Source organism: Anabrus simplex, chromosome 3 (assembly GCF_040414725.1).
Source record: "Anabrus simplex isolate iqAnaSimp1 chromosome 3, ASM4041472v1, whole genome shotgun sequence".
Classification (NCBI taxonomy): domain Eukaryota; kingdom Metazoa; phylum Arthropoda; class Insecta; order Orthoptera; family Tettigoniidae; genus Anabrus; species Anabrus simplex.
Window position 1 is genome coordinate 442,029,519 of NC_090267.1, and position 26,309 is coordinate 442,055,827.

General features: G+C 38.2%; 1 protein-coding gene across 4 annotated transcripts; it reads left to right on the plus strand.

The window, feature by feature from the left end:
- On the plus strand, positions 1-25,863 carry LOC136867417 (zinc finger protein 260). 4 transcript variants are annotated; one of them, XM_067144615.2, is made up of 3 exons: positions 1-293; positions 21,854-21,997; positions 23,968-25,863. In XM_067144615.2, the coding sequence occupies exons 1-3, from the start codon at positions 102-104 to the stop codon at positions 25,384-25,386; spliced, it is 1,755 nt and encodes a 584-aa protein (XP_067000716.2). In that variant the 5' UTR covers positions 1-101; the 3' UTR covers positions 25,387-25,863. The 4 variants fall into 4 exon arrangements, with proteins under 4 accessions (XP_067000716.2, XP_067000717.2, XP_067000719.2 ...); XM_067144616.2 differs by having other exon boundaries at positions 23,971-25,863; XM_067144618.2 differs by having other exon boundaries at positions 21,931-21,997.
- The last annotated feature ends 446 nt before the right edge of the window (positions 25,864-26,309 follow it).

The window sequence follows — 26,309 nt, forward strand, 5'->3', positions numbered from 1 at the left end:
CGTGACATTTTCAGTACAAATATGTGTGTACTGCTATATCAAAAAATAAATTGCTAAAATTGACAACATACCTAACGTGTGAGGTTTGTTTAGGATAGTCGATGTGCCATTCCATATGTGGAAGACAGCTAATTACTACTCAAGACATGAGTTCCAGCCTATTGAATGAAGTCTCTGATATACATAAATGCTGCCGTCTATGTCTGTCTAATGGTGAAGGTTCTATTTTTGACTATGAGCCATCTAAGGAAATTCCCTTTGTAGCAAAAATAATGGTTTGCGTATCCTTGCCTGTAAGTATGTGATTTAAAATGCGCTTGTATTTCCTTTTCATACGTTCAAAATCGTGTTCCTTTACCAAATTCTCATCAACTGAGACCTAAAACAACGTTCTAATAAGTCTGCAGTTTCCTATCAGCTGACAAGGACAGAAAAACTTCATTCACCCTGTCAGAATTTCCAAGTCTTCAAAAATGCAGGGCAAGAAGGAAAAGAAAAGGTTAATTATTTAGGATATAAAACAATTTCAAACCAGGTTGCCTTGTGATTGAGTAGGTGATTAAAGCTGTTCCTCTGGCCTTCCTAAAGGACAGGTGACCAGATAGCCAGACTGTTACATGGTCTATGTGACTATGTCCTAAATGGGATTGTAAATAAAGGGTAGGTATAGATCTCTGCACATGGTTCTGAGGGTATTTAGGGATTATAAGGATGTAAAGGAGAGGGTATATAAGTCTCTGGTAATACCCCAACTAGAGTGTGGTTCCAGTGTATGGGACCCTCACCAGGATTACTTGATTCCGAAGGAAAGCAGCTCGATTTGTTTGGGAGATTTCCGATAAAAGAGTAGCGTTACATAAATGTTGCAAAGTTTGGGCTGGGAAGACTTGGGAGAAAGGAGACGAGCTGCTCGACTAAGTGGTATGTTACAAGTTATTATCCTCATGATTTTTTTCCATATTGAAAGTTATTCATATAAGAAATAACAGAGGTATTTTTACTGTTCCACCTATTCAGTGCAACCCACTGTCCTGTGGTTACATTTATAAACAGTTATATAGATTAATAGTACATGTTTTGCCCTATCTAAATATTAAATAAAAATGAGAAACAAGAAAGTAGACAATCAATATTGTAAAGTTAAAACTAGAATACAAAGTCATATGGACAACACTAAATTAAAAGATGTGATGATAAAATAAACTAAAATAGTTTAAAAATCAACGTGTCTAAAATTTTGCTTCTGAAGCTAAAACTCGATCTTCATCTTTCTATGACGTGTGGTACTTGTATATTTTCAAGCATGTAATTCCAATATAGTCACCAAAGATCTTGCCCATAGTTAAAATTTGTGTCTAAACTGAAAAAAATGAGCATCTGTATTTGGTGTGTCGTATATAATAATGGGTGAGAATGCAGGACCAATAGACAAACTAACGTTGCTATAACAGGAGGACATGTACAACATTCTAGGCATACATGTAAGTAACAGTTCTAGTCCAGTAAAATGGAGGACCTTTAAACTTTTCCAGGAGATTAAAATTTCTTCCCATTACGTTTCATTCAAGAGAAACGACGTTCCATTCAACTATTAAATATTCTCTACGAAGGGCCTTACCTCCAATCTAACTACATCATCATCTAGATTTCACCTTTTAGATATTTTTAGCAGCAATTTCAGCTAATGTCTTATGTAATGACAAACTCTGCATTTTCACCATTATTATTTACGACGCACCAAATACCTACAGAGTTCACGACTCACACAAAATTATATTTTGTACAGATGCTCATTTTATTCAGTTTGGACACAAATTTTAACTATGGGCAAGATCTTTGGTGACTATATTGGAATTGTCTGTCTGTTAGGTCATCAGCCCAGAGGCTGGTTGGATCCTCAGATAGCACCACCAAAGGCTATGCAGTTATAGGAAAACCACAAAAACCAATGGCAGTACCTCAATGAGGTGTACTAGGCAAGACGAGGAGTGAGGTAGTTTGCCATTGCTTTCCTCACTGGGCCAGGCAGTGCTATTGTAGCACGACTGACCCTATGATCAACACCTTTCATAACACTCAAGATGCACTGGTTGTGGTCTGAATGCCATTACTCAGCACAACCCACACCCCAGCATCATCCATATTGTCACAGCCATGGGTGAGACTGGGACTTCAGTGGAAGCTACCAGGCAAATGCTGGGGCTGTACCTAATTAAGGCCACGGCCGCTTCCTTCCCACTCCTAGCTCCTTCCTGTCCCATCGTCGCCATAAGACCTGTCTGTGTCGGTGCGACGTAAAGCAAGTTGCAAAAAAAAAAAAAAAAAAAGTGGAAGCTACACTTTGCTCTGGCCTGTGCCAAGAGATGGATGCAAAAGTACTGCATTCATCAAGAAATGACAGCAGGCAGATATTGGAATTACATGCTTGAAAATATACAAGTACCACACGTCATAGAAAGAAGAAGATCGAGTTTTAGCTTCAGAAGCATAGTTTTAGACTGACGATTTTTAATCTATTTTGATCTATTTTATCATAACATGTTTTAATTTAGTGTTGTCCATATGACTTTGTATTTTAGTTTTAACTTTACAGTGTTACATTGTTGTTTCTCATTTTTATTTAATATTTAGGCCTAAGTCTAGCATTTTAAGTTTGACTAAAGGCTGAAAATGCCCTCTAGATAGGGCACAACATGTACCATTTATCTATATAGCTGGTTATAAATGTAGCCACAGAACAGTGGGTTGAACTGAATAGGTGAAACAGTAAAAATATATTTCTTATATAAGTGGTATGTTCCGATCTGTCAGTGGAGAGATGGCGTGGAATGACATTAGTAGACAAATAAGTTTGAGTGATGTTTTAAAAGTAGGAAGGATCACAATATGAAGATAAAGTTGGAATTCAAGAGAAGAAATTGGGGCAAATATTTGTTTATAGGAAGGGGATTTAGGGATTGGAATAATTTACCAAGGGAGATATCCAATAAATTTCAAAATGTTTTCCAATCATTTAAGAACAGATAACCGGGTGAGTTGGCCACGCGGTTAGGAGCTTGCAGCTGTGAGCTCGCATCCGGGAGATAGTGGGTTCAAACCCCACAGTCGGCAGCCCTGAAGATGGTTTTCCATGATTTCCCATTTCCACACCAGGCAAATGCTGGGGCTGTACCTTAATTAAGGCCACGGCCACTTCCTTCCCATTCCTAGGCCTTTCCTGTCCCATCATCACCATAAGACCTATCTGTTTCGGTGCGACGTAAAGCAACTAGCAAAAAAAATAAGAAGAAGAACAGATAGGGAATCTGCCACCTGGGTGACTGCCCTAAATGCAGATCAATGTAAGGCAGCTCCTCACTTGAACTCAAGAGGCTGAATAAATGCATTCCAGCCCTAAACCCATTATTCAAATCCTTGGATGAGTTGGGAACGGAACTTGGGGCCTCTCGATAAAAGGCAAGCATACTATCCTTATAGCACACGTTTGGTAAATTGATAAGAATAATGTTATTTACTTTATGTCGCACTAACTACTTTTATGGTTTTTGGAGATGTCAAGATGCCGGAATTTAGTCCCGCATGAGTTCTTTAATGTTCCGGCCAGTAAATCTACCGATACAAGGCTGACATATTTGAGCACCTACAAATACCACTGGACTGAGCCAGGATCGAACCTGGGAAGTTTGGGTCAGAAGGCCAGCGCCTGTCACTCAGCCTGGCTTTGGTAAATTGAAAAAATAAAACTGACAAGTTTTAGGAAATTCAGTAAATGTTTGTGTTGCTGTGTGTAACTCTTGAAAATCCACTCTACTTGCTATCAAGAGTTATAATTTTGACCCAGCCCCTTAAATACCAAAGTACTTTTGAACATTGCAAAATTGATCAAAGTGATTAGTCATGTATATTTATCTCTTTTTGATTGCAGATACTAAGGGTCAGTTTAATAGTTTCATACTTTGTATTTTTTATTTATTTGAGGTTTGAAAAATTATATTGTTCCACCTTTCAATGTACTTTTAAAAACAACTTTACATTATTGATACATCATGGAAAGACATTTTCAGCAGAACATATTTTGGTTCTGTGGAACCATGATCAGCTGGCTGATAGCAAATACAGTAGAGACAATACGTGACACTTATGGATTTCGTCTTGCTAAAATGGGAGACAATTCGACGGTGGCGCTCCTAGTGACTTGACCTGAACAAATCGCGCTAAATTCAAATATCAATGGAAATGTATATACGGAAGTGGATAAATAAATTACGTCTAGAAAGAAAGTGGTATTGAGATATTAACTTCGAAGTTGCTAAAGCAATTCTGGATAAATGAATGAAGAATTGTTTAAAAGGTTGTTCAAAGACTGAAATTAGACATATAAACAAGAAGTGAAATGGCTTGATCTTTCATTTATGCATTACTTCTTTAGCTTTAGCATTCCTGCCTGAACTCTTACGGTTGGATTTGTCTTTTTTTTTTTTCATTTAAAAACATTGTATCATCACATTAAAACACTTGTCAATAAAAATATCGGCACATTCCTTACACACATGATGCAATGAATTAACATTTAAAAACTGGACAATTTTCCTCTTAACATGAAGCCTAGTAACAGAAAGAAAAACAATAAAATTCCGGCTTTAATCTGAAAAGATGGATTAAAGAAAGAAAAGTATGAAAATAATGTCGATAGTGATGCTTTGAGTAATATTTACGTACAATTAGAGTAAAAATGTAACATACCCTTGGCTGTATAGTCGAGGATTTTTAAAGTCGCTGGCCTGGAAATGATCTGAACAGATCTTATAATTCTTATATAAGCGTAACGTCCCTTCTTTCTTGTACACCTTATCCAAATCACTTATGTGCCATTTCAAAATCCACAGATCACACATACAACAACACATCGGTATTGAAGGTTAACTGCTGCACTATACAATAAAATATGCGTATTACATTTTATGCCGGTTAAAATATGGGTCGAGCAGGTCAGAAGATTATGAAGTACTATAAAAATCTCTGTCACTGGAAGAATATATATGCAAACACAATATTACTTACATGTTCTTGTCACGAGGGAACCTGAAGAACGACCGTGCATTTTTCTCTACTTCGTAATTACTGCAGCCAAACACAGCACATACCTTTCCCCTCATGTTGAGAGGAGATATCAAGGAATGACACACACTACTATTTAATTATGTCAGCTCACTGAAAACGCATAAATAACACCAAAAACTTCACACAAAAATACACGTGCTCTTATGAGAGAATCAGTACTGTTCAGGTCTATCCGCTAGAGTGAGCTCCAATAGCTGTCCCTCGATATCTCGCTCAGTGTCGCGTATTGTCTCTACTGTATTTGCTGATAGTTAAATTGACAAAAGACATTCTAAAAAATTACTAGAAAAATGATATGTAAAATATCGATTTGTATCAATAATGCAAAGTTGTTTTTAAAAATGTATTGAAAGGTGGAACAATATAATTATTCTCTTAAAAGTAGGCTAGGCCTATTTGTATGTCAATACGGAATCATTATGAGGTTTATTGTGTGTATATACCGGGTGAATTGGCCATGCGGTTAGAGGCGCGCAGCTGTGAGCTTGCATCCGGGAGATAGTGGGTTCAAATCTCACTGTTGGCAGCCCTGAAGATGGTTTTCCGTGGTTTCCCATTTTCACACCGGGCAAATGCTGGGGCTGTATCTTAATTAAGGCCACGGCCGCTTCCTTCCCACTCCTAGCCCTCTCGCATCCCATTGTCACCAAAAGACCTATCTGTGTCAGTGCGACGTAAAGCCACTAGCAAAAAAAAAAAAATGTTTAAAAAAGTGTTTATGTGAAGTTTGATGTACTGGGAATCCACCAATTCTCTGAAATTATTAATTCAGTTTTGTAGATATTCAATGCACACTTTATAAAAACTCACCATCTTTTCTGGAAAAATTTAGTTATCTTCGCAATAGGTATTTTACATTTTGTGAGAAACCTCAAAACGTTTATTTTAATTTCATAGGCTTCAGTTAATTCTCCAATCTATTTTACAGAGAATTTAATGTTGAGATTAACAAATTATTGATTTCGACAACAGAGTTCTTTCATTTTTAACTTCTGAGAAACGTTCATTAATGGAATGAAGAAATGATTGGTAAAGTTTAGAAAGTTAATTATCCAAGGGTAGCATGAGAGTTGAATGGCATTGTCACTAGCTTTTCACCATGGTAGTTGCCTTTCAGTTCTAGACCAATGTACAAGAAACTTTTTAATGAAAAGTCATGACCCTATGGTTCGAACCCTCTGTAAAGCTGGAATTCACAGGGTGATCAGGATATCAACAGTCAGATGTAAAACTACAAGCTTGCTGCTTTTAATTTTACAAGTGGTGGAAATAGGCTTTATTATTCCTTCTACTCTTAGAAATAAACTTACCCATTTAGTCTCTCTGTAGCATGAAATCTCGTGACAGTTGATTTCAACAAATGTACAATGTTTGCGATTGGCTCGTATTTGATGATTTTGAGGTTATGAGCTGTCTGTAGTGACTGATACCCGTCCTCAAAGGGTACGGTTACATCCACAGTGGCTACGGTCTTGCTGTTGTTGCTGACGATGGCTAGGTCAGGCCTCAGTTTGTGGATGTCGTGAGGGATGTCATCTGGGCCTGACCCAACCAGCTCCTGGAAGTGGATTTGCTGGTTCTTCCTGCATGCACAAATTGTGTAGGGCCTAGATGTGAAGATAACTGAAAAGTTTAAAGACTAAACCCAGGAGTGCTAGGGCTGTTCCTTAAGTAAGACCATGGCTGTTACCTTCCAATACTAACCCTTTCCCATCCTTCCGTCATAGAAAAACCTTCAGTGTGTTAGTGCGACGTTAAACAAGTAGGAAAAACTCCCTTGGAGTGTATCATCATCATCGTCATCATGCTGCATGTTATTAACTTATGCAAGACTAGCTGATGTACCTGTGCTTTGCTACAGAATTCTACATTTTATACAGAACTCTAGGTTAGTTAATGTACACGTTGTGGGCAAGATTGTATTAAATGGCAGAACAAGTCTTAACGTTACCCTAGAAACGCGACGGGGAAGTCACCAAACGTCTTTTCTTATGTGAAGACTGGGTTATGGAATTTTCATTGTAATGGTAGGCCCACTTGCCTATCATCAGTCACAATCAAGTTGGGGAGTTTTCATTATAATGGCAGACACTCACTTTCCACCATCCTTTTCGCATCCTCAGAAAGACTGTCTTAGTGGTGTCAGTAGGAATGGCGCGATTTAAAGCAATGCTTTCATATGAAATACTCGACCAAATGAAAAACCACACATTTTATCACTTTTAACGAACAGTACTACGCTGCCGATCTAACAGTCCAAAGTTCCAGAGCTGGCATGACCAAGCCGTAGGCAGCTGTGATCCATGAACACTCTTCGTCTTTCTTCCAAGGGGGGTGGGGGGAATCAAATAGTGGAGAGTCCCAGGGCAAAAACTATGCCCTTTTACTAATCTGTTTCCTAGGAGTACCCGATGATAATATATAAGTAATATTAAAAATCCACCTTTTCAATACTAATATTAAACTAAATAAGTTACAACATTTACTTGGAACTAGTTTCGATGCTGGTGAGCGCCATCTTCAACCAAATATGAGAACAGGCAATCGTAAATATACATATCATCATTAAATCAATGCATTTATAAACACAAGAGTGTATATATGGGTTTATATGTGTTTATACATATCATCATTAAATCAATGCACATATAAACACGAGGGTTTCTATGTATATTTACGATTGCCTGTTCTCATATTTGGCTGAAGATGCTGCTCACCAACGTCGAAACTAGTTCCAAGTAAATGGGTTTTTTTTTTTTTTTTGCCATTTTGTTTACGTCGCACCGACACAGATAGGTCTTGTGGTGACGATGGGACAGGAAAGGCCTAGGAATGGGAAGGAAGCGGCCGTGGCCTTAATTAAGGTTCAGCCCCAGCATTTTCCCGCTGTGAAAATGTGAAACCATGGAAAACCATCTTCAGAGCTGCCGACAGTGGGGTTCGAACCCAAGTAAATGTTATAACTTTTAGTTTATTAGTATTGAATTGGTGGATTTTTAATTTTACTTATCTATTATCCTCGGTTCAATACTGACTTAAAAATGAAATTCTTAAATTTAAAAGTACTCAATGAGTTGGAAAATCTCAATTCACTACACTGGCGACGGAAAAATCTATCTGACTTGGAGGCACTTTGAATTTTGAATTTTGAGTTATTTAGTGAATTGTGATGCTATAATTTGGAATAGGCTTAAATTGTAATTCTAGACCAGGTCATACTCCTACTACTCCTACTACTACTACTACTACTACTACTACTACTACTACTACTACTACTACTACTACTACTACTAATACTACTACTACGTGAGCCTCTGACGTAAGTGTGCACACTGCTCATTCAAAAAAAAACGCGTCTGAATAGGGATCGAATAGCTGAAATAGTATGATGAACCAGTGTGTTACGTACCAGCAGTATCGAAAAATGTATGAACCAGAGGAGTGGCATGCCAAAGAAGAAAGTTTTCTAATTCCCCAGCTATTTCTGGCCAATATTCAGTCAGGCTATTGTACTCAGTACGCAGTAGTAATCCCATCTATCGCAGTTGAGTGGCAGCATAAGAGACAAACAACATCACAACAAACAATGGTCAGTGTAATGTTATTGTTGATCAGTGTTATGCGTTTTCGATATTGTAGGCCTTCACATTTATTTTTCTTCCGACTCTGAAATACCACTCTTATCATAGTCGGTACGATAAAACTGAATAAAACATAAATGACCATAAATTGTATTTTCTATAACTTTTGTTATGTAGTACTTTTCAATAGGACAAGTAACATAGGTACTGGTATTTAAAAAATAAATTTTAGGTGCCTTCCTATAAACTACGATTTCATCCAGAGTGAATACAAGTTTATAGCTTAGACTGCAGTTTCTTATTCCCCGACTCTATATACCGATTTTAATTAAATTCTGTTAACCCATTTTCTCGTGGCTTAGCGTTGATATGGACTTAGCAACAAAAATACAAATTCATTAATATCTGTGTTATCATAGCTGGTACAGTAAAAATGTATAAGACATAAATGATCGGAAATTTACTTCTATATAACTTTAGTTATATAGTATTTATCGACAGGACCACTAATAATATAAATATTTGAGAATTAAATTTTAGGCCTTCCCCTAAACTACCATTTCAATCAGCGTGAATAAAATGATTTATAGCCTAGATTGTAGTGGCTCATCCCCCAACTTTATACATACCGATTTTCATTAAATTCTCTTTAGCCATTTTCTTGTGATGCGTGTACAGACAGACAGACAGACAGACAGACAGACAATCAATCAATCAATCAATCAATCAATACTGATCTGCATTTAGGGCAGTCGCCCAGGTGGCAGATTCCCTATCTGTTGCTTTCCTAGCCTTATCCGAAATGATTTCAAAGAAATTGGAAATTTATTGAACATCTCCCTTGGTAAGTTATTCCAATCCCTAACTCCCCTTCCTATAAATGAATATTTGCCCCAGTTTGTCCTCTTGAATTCCAACTTTATCTTCATATTGTGATCTTTCCTACTTTTATAGACGCCATTCAAACCTATTCGTCTACTAATGTCATTCCACGCCATCTCTCCGCTGACAGCTCGGAACATACCACTTAGTCTAGCAGCTCTTCTTCTTTCTCTCAATTCTTCCCAACCCAAACATTGCAACATTTTTGTAACGCTACTCTTTTGTCGGAAATCACCCAGAACAAATCGAGCTGCTTTTCTTTGGATTTTTTCCAGTTCTTGAATCAGGTAATCCTGGTGAGGGTCCCATACACTGGAACCATACTCTAGTTGGGGTCTTACCAGAGACTTATATGCACTCTCCTTTACATCCTTACTACAACCCCTAAACACCTTCATAACCATGTGCAGAGATCGGTACCCTTTATTTACAATCTCATTTATGTGATTACCCCAGTGAAGATCTTTCCTTATATTAACACCTAGATACTTACAATGATCCCCAAAAGGAACTTTCACCCCATCAACGCAGTAATTAAAAGTGAGAGGACTTTTCCTATTTGTGAAACTCACAACCTGACTTTTAGCCCCGTTTATCAACATACCATTGCCTGCTGTCCATCTCACAATATTTTCGAGGTCACGTTGCAGTTGCTGACAATCTTGTAACTTATTTATCACTCTATAGAGAATAACATCATCCGCAAAAAGCCTTACCTCCGATTCCACTCCTTTACTCATATCATTTATATATATAAGAAAACATAAAGGTCCGATAACACTGCCCTGAGGAACTCCCCTCTCAACTATTACAGGGTCAGACAAAGCTTTACCTACTCTAACTCTCTGAGATCTATTTTCTAGAAATATAGCAACCCATTCAGTCACTCTTTTGTCTAGTCCAATTGCACTCATTTTTGCCAGTAGTCTTCCATGATCCATGATCCATGATCCACAGACAGACAAAAATTACGGAAAAGTAAAAAGTACATTTCCTTGTTACTGTGGACATGACCGATACAGAAGTACAATTCTTTTCAAATTCTGAGCAATGTACAGACAATACTCTTATTTTATATAGATATGGGCTTGGCATTCAACAGCTCTGATATCTTTTTTTTTCTGCTTTGCGTCGCACCAACACAGATAGGTCTTATGGCGACGATGGAACAGGAAAGGTCTAGGAATGAGCATTTACGTGGTGTGAAAATGGGAAACCACGGAAAACCATCTTCAGGGCTGCCGACGGTGGGATTCGAACCCACTATCTCCCGGATGCGAGCTCACAGCTGCATGCCCCTAACCCCACGGCCAACTTGCCCGGTTCTGATATCTTTATATAAATTATTTTTTAATTTTGTTCTTCCATAATTTGTTTAAATTTCTAGCTAAGAAAATATCACTCTGTTTAATTTATGTGAGCAATCCTTAAAATATTAAATAAACTTTTAACTTATTAGGTCCATGTTCACCTAACAAGTTGAAAGTTTATTTTGAGTACAGTGTGTGTATGTATAACCCTTGTCCCTTTTCTCTATGGGGTCGGGTATGAAGTGAGATGAACCTTCGTAGCGAGTTTTTATGACCGGAGCCCTTCCTGATGTCAACCTCATTAGAGGAGTTAATGAGATGAAATGAATGACGTGATATATGATAGTAGGAAGGGAGAGGGTGAAACCTGGTGCCGGCACATAGCATACTCTTGTCGAATAGCACCAAGGGGTCTGCTCAAGACCTAATGTACCCATCCGATGGACGAATCACCATCAGCAGTGTCATATGCCCTCACTCCATATGAGCAGTGCGGAGAAGTTTGGATTTTAATCCAGGTTTTTGGCACGCAATCTAGTGATTAGAAATTGTACACAACCACCACCTCTCTACGTATACAACCACCACCTCTCTAAACTGCCGGCCTACATTCTGATGATGGAATTTTTTCTACCAGCAGGACTCAAACCAGCTAACCATGGTGTCAGACCTAGACTTCAACGCCTTAACGATCATGGCCACCAGGCGGGACTTTGAGTACAATTGCAATCATGAAAATTAAATATCCATTGATCCATAAAATTGTTGGATGGTGATGAGTCTTACATGGAATGCTAATGTTTCTTGAATTTTTGGATGTAGATTGTTAGGAAATATACATTTTCTTATTGAAGTTTTGCTTTCACTTACACAAGTTTAAAACATTTAATATTATTAATTATTGGTTTTGTAGGTAGCAGGTAGGGACCCTCTTCAGAGGCAGCCCTACCCAGGGAGTGGTGCCCCTGCCTATGTGAGTCCCAGAGCACACTGACCCGGTGTGTAACATCTGTTATGGGTCCCAGCTCAGGATTACGAGTAAAGACCTCAACGGCATCTACGGCGGAGAAGGTGGACTTCGGTACGGCGAAGATGGCGGAAGGGGCATACCCGTAGCGTCTGTACTCCAGAGGAGCGGCTACGAAAGGCGTCTGTCTCCATGTTAGGGGCGGCCTAATTTTGAACCTGGCAGTAGGTATAAAATGCCTTTGGGTGTGGCGAGCCCATCGTAACAATAGCCTATATGGACAAAGCAGATATGGTGCCTCGGAAAAGGTTAGGGCGTCCCCTGCTAAAAGCGACGCACAGCTCTTCAGATGCTGGGGGAACTGTGAAAAATGGGCAACCAGCACCAAACTACATCAAAATTGCAACAGTAAATGTACTGACACTGACGGGAAAGACAGAAGAACTGGTTGACTTCATGATAGAAAAAGATATAGCTATACTTGGACTGTGCGAGACCAAGAAGAGGGGTACAGGGGAGATCCCACTGAGAGAAGGATACAGGCTGTATTACAGCGGAGGACCTGAAGCAAAAAATGGAGTGGCCATCATACTTAGAAGAGAAATCCAAGAATATGTGGAATATACAAAGTACATCAGCGATAGGATGATGATGATGAGACTCCAGTTTGAAAGTGGCATGAAAGATCTATTTCAGTTGTATGCCCCACAAACTGGTTGCATAGATGAAAATCTAGAGGACTTCTTAGAGGAAGTGGAGAGACAGATAGAAGATAAGGAAGTACTATTGATGGGAGATCTAAATGCACAAGTTGGAATGGAAAGACAAGGAAAGGAAGATGTTGTAGGGCCCTTTGGATATGGAAATGTAAATCCAGAAGGCGAGTTGTTGGTGGATTTTTGCATGAGGAATCAAATGATTGTTGGAAACACCTGGTTTAGGAAGAAGAACAGTCAGAAGATTACAAGGTATGGTTGGGGAGACAGACGAACAAAGACTATGATTGATTATATAATCATAGAGAAAGAACACCGGAAGAACCTTGTAGATGTAACAGCCATGCCTGAAGAAGCCTTTGGTGGAGATCATAGAGTTGTGATAGGAAAATTGGAAGTTGGAAAGATTGACAATCCCCAATTAAGAAGAGAGAAAAGAATTAAAGTATGGAAGTTGAAGGAGAAAAGCATACAAGAAGAATTTCAAAGGGAAATAATACCCTTGGTACCCAGGACAGAGGTGGGGAATGTTGAAGAGGAATGGAAAAGATTTAAGGAAGCACTGGTTGTGTATGTGCAGAAAAGGTGTGTGGTAGAACATCAGGAAGTGTGAAAGACAAAGAAACACACTGGTGGAATGATAGGGTAAAGATTAAAGTGAAGGAAAAGAAAATGGCATGGAAAGCATGGAAAACATCTAAGACTGAAGAAAGTAGAAGAAAATATGTGGAGGCAAAGAATTTAGCCAAGAAAGTAGTGGAGGAAGAAAAGAGGAAAAGCTGGGCCTTATTCACACAGAAATTGAGAGATGATACGCAGGGCAGCAAGAAATTACTGTATGGTATCTTAAGAATAAGGAGGTCCCTGAGGATTGGCAAAAAGGAATAATCATCCCAATTTTCAAGAAAGGTGATAAGAAAGTTTTGAAGAACTACAGGGGAATTACTCTAATATCCCATGTTGCTAAGATAATGGAAAGGATACTGGAAAGTAGAATAAGGTTGAGGGTTGAGAATCAGATACAGGAAAATCAGTTTGGTTTCAGAAGTGGAAGGTCAACAATAGAGCCCATTTTCATTATGAGACAACTAATGGAAAAGCATTGGGAGTATGGGAATGATATGGTGATGACATTCATTGACAATGAAAAGGCATATGACAGTGTCCCCAGGACGAAAGTTTGGGACAGTCTGGTGCAAAAAGGAATTGGACAGGGATTAATAAAAATGATCATGGCATTGTATAAGGAATGTTGTAGGTGCGTGCAAACACAAGTTGGCAGGACAAGTTGGTTCAAAATAACTAGTGGGCTGAGACAGGGAAGTGTTCTGTCACCAATCCTGTTTACAATAGTAATGGATGACATCATGAGAACAGCAAAAGCAGCATATGGAGGAAGAGAAATGAACATGATGTTATTTGCAGATGATATTGTGATCACCGGGCGAGTTGGCCGTGCGCGTAGAGGCGCGTGGCTGTGAGCTTGCATCCGGGAGATAGTAGGTTCGAATCCCACTATCGGCAGCCCTGAAGATGGTTTTCCGTGGTTTCCCATTTTCACACCAGGCAAATGCTGGGGCTGTACCTTAATTAAGGCCACGGCCGCTTCCTTCCAACTCCTAGGCCTTTCCTATCCCATCGTCGCCATAAGACCTAACTGTGTCGGTGCGACGTAAAGCCCCTAGCAAAAAAAAAAAAAAAAAAAAAAAAAAAGATATTGTGATTTGGGGAGAAGATGACAGGAAGGTTCAAGAACAGTTGAATGTGGTGAATGGGAAGATTGAAGAATGTGGATTGAAAATAAGTGTAGAAAAGAGTAAAACTCTTGTTATGACTAGAGGGGAGAAAGAAGGGAAAGGTCAGATTAGACTTGCAGACAAGCCCCTGGAAGTAGTGGAAACGTTTAAATACCTGGGGAGTGAATTAATGGAGAATGCTCGACTGGATGCTGAGATTAGTAAAAGGATTCAAGCTGGAAGTTGTTTCTATCATAGTGTAAGAAACATGTTATTGGACAAAGATGTGCCAACGGAAGCAAAGGATACTATGTACAAGATGTATTACGTACCCACAACAACTTACAGAGCAGAAACTTGGACAATGACAAAGAAGGATGAGAGTCGAATACAGGCAGCCGAAATGAAGTTCTTGAGGAGTATGATACAGAAGAGTAGAAGAGACAAAATAAGGAATGAGAAAATCCGGGAAGAAATTGGAGTGGAAAAAATGAATGAAAGAATAGAGAAGAACCGACTAAGATGGTTTGGGCACATAAAGTGAATGAGTGACGAAAGAATGCCAAAAAAGGTGATGGAATTGCAAATCCAAGGAAGGAGAGGCCATGGACGACCACGATTGAGATGGAAGGATACCATCCAACGCAGCATTATAGAAAGAAACCTGGACTGGGACACAGTGTTGGAGGAGGAGTGGTGGAAAGACCAAAGAAAGTGGAGAGGAACCATATTTGCCCCTACCTGGCTACAGCTTGGATAAAGGGAAATGATGATGATGATGATGATGATTAAAGATGTAAAGGAGAGGGCATATAAGTCTCTGGTAAGACCCCAACTAGAGTATGGTTCCAGTGTATGGGACCCTCACCAGGATTACTTGGTTCAAGAACTGGAAAAAATCCAAAGAAATGCAGCTCGATTTGTTCTAGGTGATTTCCGACAAAAGAGTAGTGTTACAAAAATGTTGCAAAGTTTGGGCTGGGAAGACTTGGGAGAAAGGAGATGAGCTGCTCGATTAAGTGGTATGTCACAGAGAGTTACAATAATTGAAAATCTTCCACCTTTTTGATACTTTTTATTTGCTTTTTAGCAAATTTTTATTTGTAAACAGTACATGTTTCTTTCTCACTTGGGAACATCTTCAGCTGTTGTTAAGCTTAGGTGGATCGCTAAGTTTTTGAACACGTTATTTGCAAGTACATTGATTCTCCCTACCCGGCTACAGCTGGATAAAGGGAAATGATGATGATGATGATGATGATGATGATGATGATGATGATGATGAATTATTGGTTTTGCCTATGTCATTAGACAGAATATTAAAGAGAATGAACTCAATTGCACGACCACCACTCATACATAGTTTTAAGAGGTCATTGCAATTTGCATTCGGGGGATAGTGAGTTCAGTCCCCACTGTCAGCAGCCCTAAGATGGCTTTTCCGTGGTTTCCCATTTTCACACCAAGTAAATGCTGAGGATGTACCTTAATTAAATCCGTGATCATTTTCTTCCTGCTCCGAGCCCTTTTCTATCCTATCGCCACCATAAGATTTACCTGTGTCGGTGCAATATAATATTGTAATATTGTAAAACTAGGACCAGTAATTACAAGATATTTATATCATACCGTATTGACGGTTTTCACTTTAAAAAGGAAATGTAATTCGTCCTCCTATTCAATACATATGTCATTGTCTTTAGATGGAGTAATGTTAGTCAAACATGTTTCGGCTCATTTGAGCCATCTTCAGTGAAAAAAAAATTTACATAATTAATGTTAAAAGAATATGTTAAAAAACAATGAAAAAGAGTGCGAGAACAAGTGAGACATGATGAAATTAAAACTATAAGTGGTTTATGACGAGGTTGAGAACCTCTTAATCTAGAAGTGCAGTGTGTTACATTAAAAACGAGGATGAAATCACAATACCAAAATTTAAGATGATAATCTGTCTTCTTAGAGTCACAATCTCAAATAGTCTAGAGGGCAGCGAAAATTGAGAACATATTTAAGAGGAAAACACATGCCAGGTATAACGTGTGTGACTTGTAGTGGAAACCATCAATGAAGTTTAAATCTGTAATGGAAAAAATGAGTATGTATGAGAAGCTTGGGCTAATAAATAAAAGATAAGTGTGGAGAAAACTTTAGACTTACTTATTAAATAGTTGCCCACTCGAACGGCCTGACCTTCTCAATTTAGCGGTCCCGCTTTGGTTTTACGCTGTTTGGGATATTACGTTTGCTATGGGTTGTTTTTGAAAGAGCATTCCATTTTTTGTCAAGTGTTTTTTTGTTCCTTTGACAAAATATAATAAAGTTTGTTAGTGACATGTAATTGAAAGGATGTCCATTTGAGGGGGCAAAGAAGGGTAGAAACTTCTAAATTAGTTTCATGTAGTTTGTGGTTCAAAAGAGATTTCTTTTTATGGAGGAATTTGATTTCATCTTTGATCCAAATTTTATCGGTTTTAAGTTGAGTTGCACGATTTTTTGCAGTGTTCCTATGAGTTTTCTTAGTGCATTTTAGAAATTTGGGGGTTAAATTATTCATTATCATCATCATCATCATCTTCATTTCCCATTTTTAGTTTCCTGGACGTCCATCGCTCCCTGTCTCTTCACCACTCTTCTTCTTTTTTAATTACATCTTCTGGTTTTCCTCCCCTCTTCTCTATGCACTCCCACACTGAATCTGTCCACCTCTTTTGGGGTTTTCTTCATGGTCTCTTTCCTGTTAACTTCTCTGAAGTTTAGTTTGCTGGACGTCCATCGCTCCCTGTCTCTCCACCACTCTTCTTCTTTTTTAATTACATCTTCTGGTTTTCCTCCCCTCTTCTCTATGCACTCCCACACTGAATCTGTCCACCTCTTTTGGGGTTTTCTTCATGGTCTCTTTCCTGTTAACTTCTCTGAAAAAGTTTTTTTGGCACTCTCTCCTCTCCCACTTTCATCATATGTCCATACCACTTTAGCTTTGTTGTTTCTATCCTGTCTTGAAGTTTCAAGATTCCTGTCCTTTTCCTTATCTCTTCATTTCTAATTCTATCCATTCTGGTCTTGCCCTCATGCTTATCTTTTATTTATTAGCCCAAGCTTCTCATACATACTCATTTTTTCCATTACAGATTTGAACTTCATTGACGGTTTCCACTACAAGTCACACACATTATACTTGGCATGTGTTTTCCTCTTAAATATGTTCTCAATTTTCTCTTCCCACTAGACTATTTGAGATTGTGACTCAATGAAGACAGATTGTCATCATAAATTTTAGTATTGTGATTTCATCCTCGTTTTTAATGTAACACACTGCACTTCTAGATTAAGAGGTTCTCAACCTCGCCATAACCACTTATTGTTGTAATTTCATCATGTCTCACTTGTTCTCACACTCTTTTTCATTGTGTTTTAACATAATCTTTTAACATTAATTGTGTAGTTATTAACTTTTTCACTGAAGATGGCTCAAATGAGCTGAAACTTGTTTGATTAATATTACTCCATCTAAAGATGGAGATATGTATTGAATAGGAGGACTAATTAAATTTCTTTGTAAACTAGGACCAGTAAGGAAAGGAATATGTGTAATCTCTTGAATGGGAACTCCTGGGAATAAGACCTTGTGTATTAAACTTATTAGGGTCTGACTCGGTCATGTAAGATGATCTAGACAAGAATTTTTGTTCAGTATTTCCTTTAAACAAAAGAATACAAATAAATATGAATATTTTTAAATGCCAGACAATTCAAGCGTAACTGAAATATCTACCAGATGTCGTGAAAAAGAAAGCAGGATAGGCTATGTCCTGCAGAAAGTGAATGGATGCCAATGAAATATTCGTGAAGCAATTTATCACATTAACATAGGCTAATAAAAAATATATATTTTTTGACAGTCTAAATCTATGCTCACCAAGCACGATAGGTGCAGTCACTTAAGTGTGGCTACTGGTGAAAAATATCTAATTCCTTCCATGGGAATTTAGAGTTTTCCATTCGGAATTGTAGGCGGGCAATAATTCCATTGTGGAGATTTATCTCCCGTATGCAGTTATCAGACTGTGCCTCTTATAAGGGCTTCTGATAAGTTCACCTGCATACACCCCAGCGTCAGTGGGTAGGGTCTGACACATCCCACTCTGATGAGTCTAGTGTCAGACCTAAGACGAAACGCTGGTTAATAGAGCAAACGCCTGAAAAGTCTTACACCTGATATGTTTTTGACATAGTATCCAGTATTCGGGAGATGGTGGGTTCGAGCCCCACTGTCGGCAGCCCTGAAGATGGTTTTCCATGGTTTCCCATTTTCACACCAGGCAAATGCTCGGGCTGTACCTTAAATAAGGCCGCGGCCGCTTCCTTCCCACTTCTAGACCTTTCCTGCCCCATGGTCACCATATGACCTGCCCGTGTCGGTGCGACATAAAGCAACTTGCAAAAAAAAAATCTATGCTCAGAATAATCTTCACTCTATTTACATTCTTTTACATTCAAGAAATGCTTTCTAAATGATCTATATTCTGCTCAAAGTAACATGCATTGGAACATTTACAAGATTGAAAATATGTGTTCGATAATGGAAAAGAAGAGGACCGTACTGTGAAGCCAAAATGAAGGTAACCAATATGGCTACAGGAGCAGATGAAGTGGCAAAAGCAAATTTGATATTTAAGTGGCTAGGTCATCATGCTATGGTAATGGAGTAGATCATACAGCCAGTGACTCCACACATTGGAAAGTTGGCAGATTTGAATCTTCCTGCATGAAGTTAATAAATTATTTTTCCCAGAGTTTCTGTTTAATTGGTTTATTTCCAGTACCGGTATCTTTCATATCTGTCTTCTTCTTTAGCTTTGCTTTCATATTCTGTATCTGCTTCCATATATCACCCATAATAAACTCCTACTTGTGCTTTTAATTTCTCTTTTCCATAGCATTGTGTTTCTTTACTTTGAACATCTGGTAGGTTAGATTTTTCAAACAAGATGGGACAGTGCTTTATGATTTCAACAAAAATCTGTTGATTTTCAGTAGGATTTCCTTCCTCTGAACCAAAGCTTGACATAGTACACAAAGGGGCGGCCGTACCTTATGTGCTGAAGTGCTGCAGCACATTGCCTATTGGGAAAATTAAATTAGTTTTAAAATATTATCTACAATCAAATACTGTACTCTACAGTGCATTGAAAAAAACGTCAGCCAAAGAATAGGACATTATTCAACTCCCCTCACAACCAGGTAACTACTGGTGTGCTCCACGCCGGGTGCTGTGCGATCTCAGCTCACAGAAACCAGAAACTCTGCCTTTAGCGGATGCATGCCGAACTTTTCCGATACAAAGAGAATGTGTTCCGATCGGTTCCGACAGGCTGTGGAAACAACAGCCAAGACATCACTTCACAGCGATTCTTCGTTCAACCACTGACAGGCAGCACTTGCACTAGGCACACTTGCATTACGAACGATTTGAGAACGTGGCAGCTCGCACCCTCTTGACACAGCGGTAGTATTTAAGAGAGGATCGCTCAAAGCAAACGGGGAAACGAAATACTATAGAGCTGTTCGCGCCAGGTCTTTTAATACCAAAGAGGATAGAATACTACCAACTTGCCTATTCCATAGTCACATTTGTAAATCGATGAACTATAAAAATTGTACTTTTTATGTTGTCAAAATAAGGACATGATATTGTGATTTTCTTTAATTAATATGTCTAGTTTATAAATGACACTATAAAAACATAACATATAATTTTGCATTACGACGTTGCTGGTTTTATTTCAATGATGTTGGTAACATTGGGAAGTTCTGTTTTTGCGCGCTCACACCAAGTGTTTGAGATCGTGAATATTTTGCCATTGCATGTGTTATTGTGTGTTTAATTATATAGTTTTATAGTTTTTTTATGAGGAATGTGTATATGTGTTGGGGTTGTTTGCGTGTTTGTTCAGTGTGGAAAACTCAGTGGAAAGCCTCTTGAAAACCACATACCGGTATGTTTCTAAATATTTTTATTTTTTGGAGTGGGGATGGGTTACAGCACACAACTGATTTTCTGCACCAGCCGCCACTGAGTACACAACTGGTCGCTATTGTAGTAGGTCAACAAATGAACTGTGCAGGAATTTGGGGAGACAACTCAACAATAATGAAGAGTGCTCAATAACATTTCTGTGGAATTGTGAGTGGCCATTCCATTTCGTTCCAGAATTATTTTATGTATATAAAAATGGAGAGATGTAAACGGATAGAAAATGGAAGACTGGATATGGAAATTAGTAGGATATAACTGGGGATTGTCTTACCACCAGGTAGAGAGATTAATATGGAATAAAGATGTACCAATGAAGGCTAAAGAAATAATGTACAAAGGATATTACTTACCTATAATGACATGCAGAGCAGAAAACTGGACAGTGACTTAGACAGATGAAAGTAAGTACAGGCAGCTGACATGAAATTCTTGAGGAGTATGGTACAGAAGACAAGGAGGGATAGAGTGAGAAATGAAGACATATGAAAAGAGCTAAATGTGCAAAAACTAAATGACAAACTGGAACAGAACAGGTTGAGATGGTTTGGACATGTCAAGCAGTTTAAAGATGAGAGACTGCTAAGACAAAGCACTGGAAAGGCAGATGACTGGGAAGAGAGGAGGAGGAGGAAGACAAAGATGACGATGGATGGACTCTCTAAAGAACAGAATAGGACAATGAAACCTGGACTGCAACACAGTGTTAAGATGACAAATGATGGAGAGACATGAGGAAGTGGAGAGGAACCATATTTGCCCATACCCGGTGTTACCTGGAAAAGGGAAAATGATGATGATGATGACATAAATACAGAGGAAACCCCTGTTTTTTTTCCTTTTTCTGTGTTGACTTTGTAACACCATTGTTCTTCCATATCTTTGTCAGAAAATTCAAATCTGTTTTTACCTTATTTCCAGTGGACAGCCTTCCTCATTTGAAACTATTGGACTATTCAAAGCCCTTTTTCACTTATTTTCTGTTGAACAGCCTCCCTATGTATTGAAAAGAACCAAAAATAAATGTTATTTTCAATACTGTGACAGCCTACTACTTGCAGTACATCCCAATGGTTGTTGCTCCGTCCGTCAATAATCATGACTTTCATTTTATGATATTTCAACAGTACAAGTTTAATGTTACTAGTGATTAGTTTTGGTGTAACTGAGACTTATATTCTTCCATCATTGTCTGATTTAGAATCCAAATTACAGGGGTATTATAGGGATTCAATTATCTGATTGAACTCTTTTTATGATAATCAATTGGATGTTACTGTTTCATTATCTGCTCTTGCCATTACTAATTTTTTGTTCATTTGGAAATCAAAATTCTACCAATTCATTTATCATGGTTAGATAATATTGTTACTGGGCTCAAGTGGGTTTATTAACTTTGTTTCTTGACTTTTGTTTTGATTAATTTCCGTAGCAATAAACATCAAATTAAACCAAATGTTGACCAGTAAATATTTGAGTAATTTTATTACTTTTCTTTCATAGATATCACCTTCCGACAACTTACCAAAGTTTATATGTTTTAAATGCACTAAATTAGTAAATGATTTCTTCACCTTCAGAGAGACATGTTGGAATTCACATATGCATATGATGCAGTTCAGGAAGTCTATGGAGAAGCATTCAGAGGTGAGTTCTACACAGTTTGATTCTTTTAAGAAGTTGATTGACATTTGTAGTTATGAAGAATTGTCTTTCAGTAGTATTACTTGTTTCGTAGAACAAAACACAGGATGCAGGTATGAAGACATCAACACAAGCATGAAAGTTTTTCACATCAGCTTTAAGGGACACAGCCTTAGTATAATAGAACAGTAGTTCCAAAACTTTTCCATTGTAAGCTCTGTAAATCCCATGCCCTCCCCCGCTCCCTCCTTACGAAAGCAGTTACAATTTTTCTTTCTGGGAATTACTTATATTTGAGAATAATGCAGAACAAATGAGAGGATTTCCAAATGAATAGTATTACAGTAATTTTAACCCCCCCAAAAAAAGGGTGTATGGAACGTAAATTGAGATATATAAAAATAATAATACATCAACAAATTGTTAGTATCAGACTGTTGCTTCATATCAAAGGTGCTGGCTTAAAAAGCAGGCCATGTAACACTAAAATCAGACAGTTCAACTTCAGTAATCCATATGTATATCAGCCCATGTCGGAACACAACAACTGAGCCAACAGTATACAGATACCAGTTGAACCACACCAAAGGACAACAAAAAACATTGAAACAGAAAGACTTCCAGCTCAAGACTGTTTTAAAGATCAACATTTCACAGTTTTTTAACCTTCATCATACTTTTAAAAAAGATTTAAAACTAACATTTCATTTTGTGTGTTTCCTATTTTTTTAATTCATCATGCATGTCTTACTGAGGATGACCCAATGCCGAGTCGAAACATGTCTATTTATGTGTGAATTTTCATCGTAATTAGACATAAAAAATATATAGTATTGACTAGGAGGATTAAACTAGTTTTGTTACAATTTTGTAAGAAGTTCAACTGTCAGTACAGATTTAACAATGAGATTCATAGTTCGTAATAAACCTGGGACTAAATTAAGAAATTATTTCCACTTTCTTTAATTTACCTGATTTAAAGAAAACAATAACTTGTTTACCATAAAAGCTGCAGTGAAGTTGTTCATGAAATTTTTACTAAATATTAAGTGCGTCATAATTACTCCTCCAGTGCTGGTAATGCGAGCTATACACTGTTACACTGTATTATGAGAGGCTGTGTTATTCTGGAATCCCAGTTCCAAATCATATTGGCTAGGTAATATTCCATTAAAACATATATTAACTATACCTTTTCTGTCCAAATGTCACTTTAATTCCCAAGTGAATCAGACTATAATTTTGAACATTTTAAATATAGGCTACATTTATCTTGAATCAACTCATTATGAATACTTTTATGGTGTTTTAACATGTTTGTGAAGGAATTCAATATTGCTTTTCCTCTTCCCTGCCATTAGTGAAATTTTACCTTCTTTCATATCGTTGTAGGAGACATAAGAAAGGTATGCCCTTCCACCAGTGTATTTTCAGTACTTTTCCACCATTTTTTCACAAATTACCCTGTAACACAGCTGTTCTCAAGAAAGTTGGAATATACCACCAGTGATACACACACATGCCATTCTAGTAGTGTAGGAGTAGCATGCCTCCTTCTTACTCAGAGGCCTCATTGAGGAGGTATCTGACAGTGAGATAGTTTGGCCCCAGTCTAGAAAGCCAAGAATAATTGCCGAGAGGATTTGCCATTCTGACCACACATCACCTTGTACTTTGTAGGCCTTCAGGCTGAGCAGCGGTCCTTGGTAGGCCAAGGTCCTTTAAGGGTGTTGCGCCATAGGGTGGGTTTGTTTGTTTGTTTGTTTGTTTGTTTGTTTGTTTGTTTGTTTGTTTGTTTGTTTGTTTGTTTGTTTGTTTGTTTGTATTAGCATGTACCACCAGTGTTACATGGTGGCTTCTGAGACTAACATATGTACCACCAGTCGTACATGCTATCGTGAATGTATTAAAATCCTAAATGATTGAACTATTGAACTGTTTCATTCAAAAACTAATTTTTTGTTTTCTTTTAGCAGGTTTTTGACCCTAGTTCAACTGTAAATCTTAAGGAAGCTGAAGTGCAGGGTCAGTTTTCTGTAAATGACTGCTCAAATTCCAAACAGAAGACTGGTGATGAAACTGTTTGCTTGGAACCTGCAAGAACTTCATTGAAAGCAGAAGAAAAGTTTCTAAATGATAACGATGACAAAAGTGTAATAGAGCAAGAACCTCACTATGATTTAGAAATAGTTGAAGATCATGATTATAATTTTCCCTTTGCACGAAAAGACCATTTTGCGGGGAGTGTGTCCTTTGAAGAAGAAAGAAGTCCTGTTAAAAAAGAGAAGGAAAATGATAAGAGTGTGGAACATGTACCGGTAACGTTGTCTGATAAGATTAAAATGCCATCAATTGCTGTGTCAGGCGTGGGACATCTCAAATGCTACAAATGTTCTGACTGTGTGAAAGTATTCCCATCCATAAAGGCTTTAAATAAACACATAAACATTTGTCCAAACTCTTTGAATCACTTAAATACATCAGTATCTCAAGAAGAAGATTCAGAAGATTTTGAGTCAATACTGGACTCGGAAAAATGTAAGCTGGATTCAGAGGATGTTGACTCTAGATCAAGATGGGGAGAGAAACGCTCGTATCTTTGCCCTACATGTGGTAAGGTATTTAAGACAACTGCTGTTCTTAAGAATCACATTAAAATACATACAGGAGAGCGTCCATTCTTGTGTAGCTTGTGTTCTCGTTCCTTTCGTCAGTTAGGTGCATTACGTAATCATGAAATGAAGCACAGTGGAACATCGACACATCCTTGCAAAATATGTGGCAAGGGTTTCTTTAGACCATCTGATCTTGAAAAACATGTCCGTTCTCACACAGGTGAACGTCCTTATATGTGCAGTGTTTGTTCAAAGACATTTCATCAGTTGAGTGGTCTCCTTGTGCATGAACGTATTCATACCGGTGAACGTCCGTATGCTTGTGCCTTCTGTCCTGCTACCTTCAACCAATGGGCTAATAAGCAGCGCCATGAGAAAACACATGCCGGTGGAACAAAACCTTTCACTTGTGCCGTATGTCACCGTAAATATTCTGATCGCAAGGAAATGGAACTCCACCAAGCTGTTCACGGTGGTGGGCGCCCTCGACTCTGTCACTTTTGTAAGAAAGGATTTCGGAAGCCATCTGAACTAAGAGACCACTTGCGTCGCTTCCACACAAATGAACGCCCATATGAGTGCAAAATCTGTTCTAAACGATTCTGTGCTTCACATGAAGTTAAACAGCATCTCTTGGTCCACACAGGAGAGCGCCCCTTTAAATGTACTATATGTCCTCGGGCCTTCTCTCAAAAGGGGAATCTGAGACGTCACCAGTTGCGACATCACGATGGAAGTCCACCTAGAGAAGAAAATAATGAGCAACAGTCACCCTAAACACTGAATTTGATTACTCAAGTTACTCAATTACATCCTTACTGCATCATTAACACTTAAGCTATGACGTTTGGGTAGAGACGAATGCAATATTTTTTCCATTCACTGCAGTGTACAACTTAAGTCCATTTACAAGTAGGAATGTCACAGTTTGCTGTGTTGCTCTCCTTAGTCCTTGAACTAAAAGCACTCTGTCTTCAGTTAGAATAATATTAATAATATTGGTTTTATGCCCCTCTTAACTACTTACCATTTTTGGAGACACTGAGGTGCTGGAATTTTCTCTTGCAGGAGTACTTTTACATGCAGTAAATTGACCAACACGAGGCTGACATATTTGAGCATCTTCAAATACTAGCGGACAGAGCCAGGATTGAATCTGCCAAGTTGGGCTTAGAAGGCCAGCACGCTACCGTCTGAGCCACTCTGCCCAGCAACAACACTGTTTTGGAGTCACGGTGTTACCAACTTGTACACTATATGAGGGGCTCAGAACCATAGCGGACTAAGTCCATCCAACAATATTTGAAGAAATGAAGCTTAGAAGTTCTACTGATCAATCAATCAATCAATCAATCAATCAATCAATCAATCAATCAATCAATCAATCAGTCAATCAATCAATCAATCACTACTGATTTGCATTTAGGTCGGTCGCCCAGCTAGCAGATTCTCTATCTGTTGTTTTCCTAGCCTTTTCTTAAATGATTGCAAAGAAATTGGAAATGTATTGAACATCTCTCTTGGTAAGTTATTCCAATCGCTAATTCCCCTTCCTATAAAAGAATATTTGCCCCAATTTGTCCTCTTGAATTCCAGCTTTATCTTCATATTGTGATCTTTCCTACTTTTAAAGACACCACTCAAACTTATTTGTCTACTGATGTCATTCCATGCCCTCTCTCCACTGACAACTTGGAACA

Excerpts from the sequence above, each read along its gene's own strand:
- LOC136867417 (XM_067144615.2), top strand. The coding sequence starts at position 102 with ATGTGCCATTCCATATGTGGAAGACAGCTAATTACTACTCAAGACATG. Across the intron at positions 294-21,853 it reads TGGTTTGCGTATCCTTGCCT|ATATCACCTTCCGACAACTT; the intron begins GTAAGTATGTGA and ends TTTCTTTCATAG. Across the intron at positions 21,998-23,967 it reads CTATGGAGAAGCATTCAGAG|CAGGTTTTTGACCCTAGTTC; the intron begins GTGAGTTCTACA and ends GTTTTCTTTTAG.